Source organism: Erpetoichthys calabaricus, chromosome 6 (assembly GCF_900747795.2).
Source record: "Erpetoichthys calabaricus chromosome 6, fErpCal1.3, whole genome shotgun sequence".
Taxonomy (NCBI): Eukaryota; Metazoa; Chordata; class Cladistia; order Polypteriformes; family Polypteridae; genus Erpetoichthys; species Erpetoichthys calabaricus.
Window position 1 is genome coordinate 155078591 of NC_041399.2, and position 12080 is coordinate 155090670.

Here is a 12080-nt window from a genome sequence, read left to right on the forward strand (position 1 = left end):
TCATCGTACACATAGTAGAATTAGGAAGATTTGGTATCCCATTATCACTATGTCACATAGTATTTCTTGGGTAAAAATTAGAGGCTTATTTACTTTTTTTCGGTATCAGTACTGTGCAGTTACAAAAGGCACATTGGAGCAGAAATTTGGTGCATAAGTATTAAATATGTGCATATGTGCATGATCACCATAGACACATTTGCCCACACTGACTCATTCTGGACAAACTGAGTGCTGCCATTTATGCTAATAAGAACATTTTAGGAATATACAAGGAAATCCATGTACCCATGAGAAAATACAATGCAAAACTGAAGTAATCAAGTTGTGTCTTTGTGATCTTATTGTGTCTCTTAAATAAAAAATCAAAATGTTGATCCCTGTTGAATTATATGCAAATTGATTCCTCTTTTAACATTAATATATGCTATTTTGATTATGATTACAACCTTAAGCATGTCAGTCAACTGATCTTGAAAGCTATACCCCTACAGTAGTTATCCATTTATCCTGTATCATCACTTTGTAGTTTTATACTGCATCCAATCTATAAATCTTTTAATTACAGTTACTATTATTACTGCACAGTACTCTGACTTCTAGCTTCATGCTGTAGCTATTCTTGATTTGTATGGCTGTTTTCTAAATTGGCTGTTTAGAATTGTCATCTATACCACCAAAGTATTCCTGATATCTGTTGGATGCACTTTTTATATTTATTTATGTTTTTTTTTTTTTGCATCATTCATTTTGTTCATTGCTACTGTAAGGGAGAACAATTTTGTGTGCCAGGATGGACCAGGACAAAGATTACCAAAAACAAGCTCTTTGTGAAATTAATTACATAATAGTACAAGGGAGGAATAAATGATTTGAACACCAATGCAATAAGTAAAGAAAATCTTAACAGACAGCCCTTAGCCTAACCACTGTCTAACTCAAAGTGATGCAAATACAAGTCACTCTCCAGTCCCAGTCACCTCTCAAAACTCCCTACTTCTGGTCATCTCAGACTGTCAGCTCTTACCACGCCACACTGTTAAGCCACTGCCCAAACATCTCTAATATCAAATAGTCTATGGCGAAGGGGTGTCCCCATACTGAGCTCCTGTAGTTTTTCCCAAAGAGTTTCCTCCATGGCCATCCTATGCTTTCCTACACTCCTGAGATTCAACACTTAGTGGCAAGTGGCAAACACCCTTGCGGCTCAGGACATTTCTATCCTTCATGGAATGCCCTGTGCTGCCATCTGATAAAGAAATTCTCCTAATCTCAGGCCTATCCCTGCTAACCCCACTACTGATTTAGTCACCCCAGTGTAATTACTTATGCCACATTTTATAAACTGAGGAAACATGACACCTAATAACATTTGTTTCCGCGCATCATGGATTACGCACATTGTACTTATGGGAAATTCACAGTTCTCTAATAGAAGTTGAATTATCCACCAGAATCCTGGGTCCTCTTTTTACTGTACAAATCATATGCAGTGATATTTGGACCATCCCAAATCCATGCGCTGTTGTCCTCTTGTTTCCTGAACTCATTTACCTTGGCACCTCCTTACCAGGCTACCAGCATGTCACAATACAGTACTGAAATCTTCTTACCGCTTTTACAAGCCTTGTGATGGTACATTCAAAATGTATTATTTAATTGAGCAAAGAGTTAGCCTCCATATGATGACGTGATGTCTGGGACTGCCCTTGTCCTTCCAAATGTGTGGCTTCTTCTACAGAAATATCACACCATGCGACCTTGCAATATGTGTATATATGTTCCAAGAATTAATGGGTTAGCCACAATAGCACTTTTAAGTACCAAATTAAAAACTTTTGATAGTTTTTAGGAGGTTTCCAAGAATGAAAGAAAAATGATTAAAAGTACAGAAAACAAATCATGGAAAAAATAAGCAAATGTAACTTTGACGACCTACTTCATTTAGTTCCAACTATTTCATGGCTTTCTCTCTCTCTGTACGGTCGAAGTAGACTCATTATATAGTTTATCTTCTCCCATTTTTTGAAATCTTCCATTATTCTTGAATTACATTCGAACTTACAGTGGGCCACCAATATCTATTGAACATTAATAATATATTTTACAGAAACAAAAATCAGACTGCAAATTCACTTGGACACATTCAAGTGAGAAGGTGGATTTGCCATACTGCACCCTAAAGAACTCCATTAAGATTTGTAACATTCAGTCCAAGCTGGTATGCAAGGCAGGTTTACTCATTTGTAAATGCAAGATGAAATGTCTTTCAAACTTATTTCACATACGTTCTCAACAAAATAAACCATGTTTGTAACAAATGAGGAAGATGAACTTTTTACAGTTATAGTTTAAACTGAGACTGTCACTTCATATTAAAGTTCTTACTTACACTGTAAAATGTATCATGCTTAGGACAGGGGACATCAGTATACCTCTCAGATTTGACATTCATCAGACCTCAACATTTCAAACTCAGAAATACATAGGCATTCAAAACACAAGGAAAAAAATATTATAAATAATGGCATTATTAAGAGAAAGGAGAAACCTACATGCTACACATTTTCTAACAAGTTCAGGGTTGCAGGGAATTGCTGCATATTCCAGTGACAGTGGACATAAGCTAGAAACCCACCCTGGATATGTTCCCAGTATACAACATGGGTCACCTATGCACACGCCTGCACTTACGCTGGACCAACTGAGGGTCCCCAGTTAACCTAACACACATGTCATAGAAATGTATGAAAACTTGGGTACCCAGCAAAAAGCCCATTTAGACTTGAATAGAATATGCAAAGTAAATACGGGCATTGTCCATGCTTTGATTTATTTGAACAGGAGACTTTTAAGCTGTCAGGCAAAGGCAGTAATTATGGCTCACTCCAAGGTGAAACCTACTATGTACACTGTAGCTATTGTTTTGTATGTTTTTTTTATTTAGCATAACTAGGTCTTTCATTCTCAAGGACTTATTTTCACAATTCCCTATTTCTGATTAACTTTTTGTCATTCACTTCTATTAGCTCTAATGAACAATACGCATAGTTTAAGATTGTTTTCCAATATACTTACTTTCCTCTTTTCTGTTATATTTTTCAAACTTTTTAAATTTTATCACGTGTAAAGTTTCTTATAATAGAATGGATGGATTTGTCTTTGATGGCTTCCTTCTGGTCAGATAATGCACCCTGTAAGTAGTGAGGTTTTTAACAGATTAATTTAATAATCTGTTTTGTGTTTATGGGAATGAATGATTATTAATATAACACCTTTTTTTAACTTTTGTAGGTGTTGTCTTGATCCTGGCACAGACGAAAGAGTTTGTTTCTACTACACGGGAGCTTTCTTCTAGTCAGACAGTTCTGGACTCTAGAAAAGACCTTACTGTCTCTTCGACCGTATTGGGCACATCAGGAAGTCATTCTGCATTAACAGATCTGCAAGAGTCTTTTCTAAACGAAGGCCATTTGCAAGAACATCTAGGGAAGCACATAAGTTATATCCCTTCATCTGGCATTATTGTGCCAACATCTGTTAACACATTGCCTGTAACTTGGGAAAATGCAACCCCCGACAAAAATGTGACAGATCCTTACAATCTGAAAATTACGGAACTTAACAACCTGTCAGTGGACTCACACAGTCCCTTTACCATTGCTCCTTTAAACAATGAACAAATGCATCTGGCTGAAAGCATGAGACCACTTTTGATGGACACAACAGCAGGGCCAGCACTGCCTTATTTTACCACTGAATTGCAGCCTTCTTCAGTGTCTATGACTAATTCAGATATTTCTGAATCACTTAAACACTTGACTAATTCAGTTCCCATTGCAATCCTCTATGGCCTTAAAAGTACAGAGCAAGAGACCCCTGTACTTGATATCTCCAAAACTATCTCCTTGGTGGTTCTTCAGACAGTATCGGGATCAATAAATTATCCTGTGGACAACTACAATTTAATTGAGAGCAGTTCTTTCGTTGGTTTGGCATCCAGTGATTCATTTTTATTGGCTTCACCTGCAGGAACACAGGTCCACAGTTTACACTGGAGTCTGCAGCCCACAAAAGAGAGCGGTAATTTTTCTGTCAATACATTGGAGATGGTACATCAAAAAGATCTGACATTAAATCAGACAGTGGAGCTGAGTAAAGCAGATGGCATTGAGCCATGGATTGGTTCTTCAACTACCCAATCTCCTTCCACTGTGACTGGGAACTTCTTGAACAGATTAGTGCCTCCTGGAGCTAAGGGGTCAGGTCATCCTGGCAATCTTTCCCATGTGACTGAAGTGGACAAGCCTCATCAGAGAGCCACCATATGCCTAAGCAAAGTGGACATTGTTTGGATTATTTTAGCAATCAGTGTGCCAGTTTCATCTTGTTGTAAGTAAACTTTTTTTTTTAATCTAAAGTGTAATAAACAGATATACAGATAGCAGATATATAAGACAACAGGCCCACTTCAAAGTCACTTTCGTTACAGTTAATTAAAAAAAATGGCAAATGGCAAATGAATGAACGTTTGATGTATTTTTTATCAATGCAGGATTTGATCAGTTGTCAAATTGTACAGGCTCAGCAAGGGAAGGAATACTAGCAAAAATAAGACTAATTTAGTGTGCATTTCATGATATAGCTGATAGAGCATCTGATCATCACTTTATATAATCTTGTTGTCAGTTGTTAATTAAACTTTTATCAAGACATAATAAAGAAGGGAACAGAGCAACCTAAATAAAACATCCTCACACCCGCACTCGCCACAATAGCCACTCTTCCCACATTTACACCCTATCTAAAACCTTACTTGTCAGAACAATTTTAATGTGGATAAATAGTGGACCCCAAGTGCAAATCACAACATTACAGCAGCCAACACATAGTCAATTTAAATACGTAAAATAAGACAAAGAATAAAAGTTGGTGCTCCAGGTGCTGAACCCTCTGTAATTGGCAGATAAATTGGCCAAATAAACAAGATCAACGAAAAAAACGTCAGTCAGTGTTGAAAAATGACATGTTCTTCAGACTGGAGTCGTAGAGCGAGCAACTCCTCCCGGTGTTGGTGTTCTTAAATATGCTCCTGGCAGGAAGAGGTGGGTTTGTTGATGGAAGCGAATGTGACGTCATCACAGTTATTCTTGCCTTTGAACTTCCCTTCTGAGTGCAGAAGGGTAGAAGATATGAACAACAGAGCAAACCCCCAGTTCAGAAAGGTATGGCAATAGCGAATAAGGCTGGAAGATGTCCCCTATTCTGTGTGTGTGACATGGTCTCCAAACCTAGACCCGAACTGAGAGGTTGTGGAAACAAGACAGAGCATCAGCATGGGACCCTCAACAATGTTCGACCTTAAATTTATATGGCTGAAGGTCCAAGAACCATCTAGTGACATACATATTTGACTCCTTCTGTGTGACCATCCAGTGCAAGCAGGCATGGCCAGTGACCAGGGTAAATTCAGGGTCCAGAAGGTGGTACCTTAGCTGCTGTATTGCTCATTTAATCACCACCAAGTCTTTCTACTGCCACATACCTCATCTCCTATTTCAATAGTATCTGGCTAAGGTGCATCACGGTGTGGTTGGCATTGTCAATGCTTTAGCTTGGTATGACACCCAGGCCAGTGTCCAAAGTGTTTGTCTGGAGTTTAAAAAGTTAGAAGAAATCAGGAAAAATCAAAACAGGTGCTGAAGTCAGGACCTGACAGCCTTAGTCTTTTTTCCCTCATACCACTATATTTTTGGTCAAATATGGTGAGCATTTTTTTGGTCAAATCGGTCAAGGACATAGCATTCTCCAAAATAAACCAGCTGTAATACCCTGAAAAACCCAAGAAAACCTGAACCTGCTACTGGTTTGTGGGCAGGGCTAGTTAAAGATGGCAGTCTCTAAGCCATCATGTAGCCTAAATACTTTATTAAATTCACAAATAGCGCCCAAAGGTTGGCCACAGCATGCAGCATGTGTTCCTTCCACATGCCACAATAGATGATGAAGTCACCGTAGTAGATGGCAATATAGATATTGTGGGGTTGTAGGATTTTATCATTCACTTGCTGGAAGGTGGCCAGAGTCCCTTAAAAAAAACAATTGGAAGGACATGGTACTGCCAATATCTGCTGGGGGAGCTAACCTTGGTCTTTTCCTTTAATTATCCTTTTGTCATGTCCAGCGTAGTTAGGAAGGCATTGGATAGGCATCAAATTAGTAGACCTGGTTAAGCCAGTGGAAGCCATTGCAAAGCACTGTCTACCATCTGGCATTGGTACTAACATGATAGGGCTGGACCACAGATTAAAACTTTCCATTATGACACCTAGGTCCAGTATGCATTTAATTTCAAGCTTCACTTTAGCTCTCTTTGCCTCCTGGAGTCGATACTGGTGTTCTTTGACTACCAACCCTGGGTCAAATATAATGTTACGCACAATCAACATAGTCTGCCCTGCTGTCTCATCCAATACATTTTTAACCAAGAGAATGGCTGTTTTCAGCTCCTGATGTTATTTTGCTGTCAAGTCGCTACCAAAATGTAATTTTAAATTGGTGTCGACTCAAGTTCCCTTTCCTTCCATGGCTTCAATAAATTGATTTGATATGTCCTTTTGTCTGGTTGATGATTAGGCTGTTTCACCAAATAATGCACCAAGCCTTTTCTGTCTTTGATTTCAAAGGGTCCCTGTCAATGAGCTACTGTAATTATTCATAATGGGATGTGTGGACCAAAACCATGACACAACCATGACACAATCCCCAGTATTCAACTCATGGAGTGTCATCCCTCGGTTGTACAGGAGGTCTTAAGCTGCCTGCGCATGCTTCATATGGTCCTTTAGGTAGGGCCTGTTTTTTCAAATCTATCAAGTTTTTGAGCAATATACTCCAGTATATTAGTGGAAGGGAGGGCTTCAGTTTCCCAGCTTTTTTTACAATGTCCACAATACCACAGGGTTGTCATTTATATAGTAATTAAAGGGTGAAGTACACAAATAGGATGAGGGGGAGGAGCTGATCCTAATCCTTTCCCACTTTAATATTTTTTAACATCTGTTTTAGCATTTGATTAAACTGCTTGACTAAATCATTACTTTGAAAATTATATCCTGAGATTTTAAATCCTGAGTAATTCAGCAACCTCCCTTAGTCTGTAAGAATTTCTTTAGAGATGCCGATATGTGCAGTGACCCTCCCTAGTTCCTGTGCAATGTTTTTTAAATTGGCTTGTTTCAATGGAATCACCTCCAAGTAGTGTAGCAAAATATATGTTGACTAGAATATATTTATGTTCTTGGGCTGAGAGTTCGAATGGTCCAACTGTGTCAACACCAATCAGCTCAAAAACACATCAAATAAGGGCAAAGGAACCAGATGAGCATGGTTCCCTCTGGGGAATCTGCCGCAGTTGATTGTCTGGACTAGAATTGCAAAAGTGTGGAACCTCCTCGTTTATTCCCAGGCAATATAATTTTAATTTTATTCTTTCTGGGTTTTTATCAGATCACAAAATAGCTCCTATGAGGTAGGAGTGTGTTAGCTCGTACACCTGCTGCCAATAGGCTTTCAGCACTAGCAGCATCATCCAGCCCTCACCTTATTCTACTTGGTACAACAGATCATCATTTATTATAATATGCAGTCTCTGTGGCATGTAGTGTGCGGACCTTTGAATGTTCACTTAGATAACTGAATTCTTTGGAAATTTTAACAGACTCCAGAAGTTGGCAGAATTGAAAGTGCAAATCGATAAGAAGATTTGGTGTGACCTCCCTGGGTGGGGCTTCAGTTCCCCATATCCCATCCAACAACTCCATGGAGGAATCTGACATAGGCGAGGGAAAATCAGCTACATCATACTGGGCTGCGACATCACTTACTCATCTAGGGGGAGTACACAGTGTGACCATGCCTTCATCTCACAAAAGCACAGAGAAAACACTACAGAAACTCACCACACTACAAACACGTTCAATGAACTGGAAGGGACTATGAGTTTAGAGCTGAGGGAGTCTTCTGTGGTAATGGACAGGTGGCACTGAGTGTAAGGCATAAAACAGCCCTGGACAGCTGTGGACAGTCCATTCCATTGCAGGGTAAACTCATGCACATACCAAAACATGGGCCAGTTTGAAATTGCCAGCTATCCTAGCCTACACATCTTTGGGGTAGTGGGAACAACACTAGATTATCTGGAAAAAAAACTCTGAAAACACAACTAAAACATGCAAATTCCACATAGACAATGTCCAGGTGTAGGATTTGGACCAATGATTTTGGATACGTGAGGCAGCAGCACTACCCATTACACCATCAATTGTTCCTAGAGTTAGTGGAAAATAGGCACAAGTAACCTCATGTATAGATTTTTGAAGTGTGGCAGGACACTGTGGAATTGGCCTGAATTCAAATGGCAGAATCAGCCTCCAAGTGGCCAGGAAAAGAAGAGTAAAACCAAGAAAAACACATTTCGCCAGCCTTCAGAAATTCCTACATAAATTCCTACAGTAGTACTGACCATGAATGCAGCACTCCACATAGCCTACCAATATTCGACACACAATGCAGCGTGTTGTTATGTGTTTGTAAGTGGTGGTAGTTGTCTATGATGGTGACTTTTTTTTGTGGTAGTATGCACCACGGCCACAACAGTTGGTTGTGTCATTGACTACATATTAAAAGATTCTATAATCTGTTGCGTGTTGAATCTTAATTGTATTCCAATTTCATCAAGTGAGTGTGAATGTGGGGTTTTGCAAATTAAGCTAATTGTTACTCCAATGTGAGCCTCATTACTGATGAGTACTGTCTCCACACTTCTCTTCATATGGTTGGTTGGCCCCCCACTCTTACACTTCGATCCTGTAGATTCATGGCCGTCATGAGGACGACGATTGCCATTGACACTCAAATTAAAGAATGAAGTAGAAAGTCTTCATTTCACGAAAGCATGCAAAAAGTTTGCAATTTTCTTCAATCAAATTAAGCCCTGATTGTTTTGCGGGACTACGTAACAACTTTTTTGTAGAATGTAGAACTCGTTATTAACCTGTGGTTAATATTCTATGATTTCGGAAATTCTGTGTTTGTAATTTTAAACTATCAAGCACAAAATTATGCAGTACAGTTCTTCTACACAGGTGGTGTAATGATAGCGGCGCTGCCTTGCAATAAGGAGATCATAGGTTTGCGACCCAAGTCCTCCCTGCGTGAAGCTTGCAAAGCACTTTGAGTAGTGAGTAGATCGCTGGCGCAGCCTCCCATATACTTGGAAATGGCTGCAAAATTGAAAAAAGAGGTTGTGAAATGGTGATCTTTACAGACAAGAGTCCAAAACAGAACTGAGGTTTGGTACTGTCAGGGTGGGTTTTAAAATCATAAGGAGGAAGCGACGTCTTCAGGGGTGGAACCAGAAGTGATTTCTTCTGGGGTGGAATCAGAAGTGACGTTAAAGGCCCAGGCAGAATTTCCTGCATTTGGTCTGCAGGGAAAAAAGAGAAAGGGTCAGTGCACTCTGCCATCTCCTGGTCCGACTGGGAATTACCTTCTTTTGAGCCCTTTAGCTGCCTCCCATGTGCACGTGTGTGACAATGTTTATTTCAAAAGTAGAAACAAAGTATTGCTACTACCTTAGATTCTGTTCAGTTACAGCTTTTTAATTGTTTTTTATGCACTTTTTGATGTGCCTGACGTTACCAAATTTAAAAGGAAAACAATGAATAAACATTATTCACTTTTCACTATATTTATTTGTGTTGGTTTAACATTTGTTGTTACCTGCTACTTACCAGCCACTGAAAATGTCTGGCTCAGTTACACTTCTGAATTTGTATTTGAATAGCCCCACCATAAACCTTCAGAAAAAAAAATTGGGACATGGGAAGACCATACAAACATAGTAACCATGGTACAATATTGTGCCACCCACAAGTAAACAGTGCTTTGTTAATAATATTAATGTAAATCCATATTTTATGTCTGATTTAGCTAAATTATAGCATTTTTGATCTTACAGCAACATATTTGGTGAATAAGGATTTTTGAGTTTAGAGGTTACAAAGCTGAATGCAGCCTTTTTGATAAATTACTGAATATCACAGACGCATAATAGAATCAGAATTAAACATTCTTGAAAGATTTTGGTTTAACGTGAACAATAGTTTGATTCTACTGCTAAGCTGTAGAGCAATTTACAAAGCAGCTGTAAAGGCAGACTGAGTTTCAGTAGTAATTGTTGACTTCCAACACTGTTTTCTTTCATTTTTATTATTTCATAAATAAGAAAGTTTTTTTGGTTCATGTATTCAACAAAGCAACATCTTGAAGAAATATTGAACAAACATGACTATTAAAAATTAAAGTAAGTCACTGTTAAACTTTAAATTAAATTAAAATTTTAAAGTAAATTTATGTAGTAGCTCAATATAATTTCATTAGAATCCATTGCACATTGTCACTAAATCCAACGTTAAACACATTTATCCAGTTGAGAGTTGCCCAGAACATGTGCCTATCCCGGGAACAATTGGGCATAATGTGGCAAGAAATCAAAACTTTAAAATTCAAAAATATCCATCCAGTTATTTATTATCAAACCTAATTCATCCTATTCTGTGTCGTAGGGGTTCCATGGCCTTTCCCTGTGGTATTAGCTTTAAGATGGGAAATAACACTGGAAAGCAAAAAACAATGAACATTATGCAAGGTGAAAATATCCATCCATTTTCAAATCCAGTTAATCTAGTTAACAGTCATCGATATCCAGAGTTTATCCTGGAATCACTAAGAATAAGGCAGGAAGCAGTCCTGGGGTGTCATTTTTATTGCACGTTTATGCACACAAACACACCCAGATGCATTCATATTGGGCCAATTTACTGTCATCAATTAGCTTAACATGCCTGACATATGGATATGTTAGGAAACCATAAGTACCCCAAGGAGAACACACACAGACACACGCAAACTCCAAGCAGATATTGCAATGGCCAGAATTTGATTCTAGGATTTTGGATATGTGCAGAAGCAGTGCTAACTACTGTACCACTCATAACAGCGTAACAAAAATGTTTACAATTTTCAAGAACTCAAAATAATTTAATGGTGATTGGCTTCTTTGGCATAATTCATATCAAGATGGCTGTACTAGAGAATGATTTATACTTACCCAACTACGCTAGCCACCAGACATACTGCATGAAGAATCATCTCATCAGTTAATATTTCCACAAAATAAACGGCATGCTGATTTTAAAAAGGGTGCCATTTTGAATGTTTACTGACATGTACAGTATGCAGAAAGAAAGAAGGATGGCAGAGGATAGAACATCTCCAGAGTCACCAGTTTGAGGAAGTAGTAATAGTCAGGGCCACTTTTGAGTGTTACAAGGAATACAGAAAAATTGAGATATAATATAAAGGTTATCTTAAAGACACTGGGGTCTTTTTTATAATTTTTATAATTTACATCAGAAGATGGTTGAAGGTGGGTGGCACTGTGGCGCAGTGGGTAGCACTGCTGCCTCGCATTTGGGAGACCTGGGGACCTGGGTTCGCTTCCCAGGTCCTCCCTGTGTGGAGTTTGCATGTTCTCCCTGTGTCAGTGTGGGTTTCCTCCGGGTGCTCCGGTTTCCTCCCACAGTCCAAAGACATGCAGGTTAGGTGGATTGTTGATTCTAAATTGGCCCTAGTGTGTGCTTGATGTGTGGGTGTGTTTGTGTGTGTCCTGCGGTGGGTTGGCACCCTGCCCAGGATTGGTTCCTGCCTTGTGCCCTGTGTTGGCTGGGATTGGCTCCAGCAGACCCCCGTGACCCTGTGTTCAGATTCACCGGGTTGGAAAATGGATGGATGGATGGATGGTTGAAGGCTTTTCATCCAAATCAAAAATATTAAAAGATCATTTCAGAATGTTATAAAAGTAAAGACACACACAAGAAAGAAAACAGAGACAGCGGTTATAGAGGAAGAGGTATAAATAATTTTCTTGTGCAGCATCCCTCTCAGTTGCATGGCCTCACTCGGAGCTACTGGAGGCAAACTCAGGCTGCTGGATTCAGAGTACAGAGTAAAATCGC

At 39.1% G+C, this 12080-nt stretch overlaps 1 protein-coding gene across 2 annotated transcripts in view; it reads left to right on the top strand.

The window, feature by feature from the left end:
- tmem108 (transmembrane protein 108) overlaps nucleotides 1-12080 on the top strand; it is a 333338-nt gene that overhangs the window by 275891 nt on the left and 45367 nt on the right. For both annotated transcript variants that reach the window (XM_028804027.2, XM_028804025.2), the window contains one exon: nucleotides 3295-4392. In XM_028804027.2, coding sequence (XP_028659860.1) covers nucleotides 3295-4392 — 1098 coding nt within the window. The remainder of the gene's footprint in view (nucleotides 1-3294; nucleotides 4393-12080) is intronic.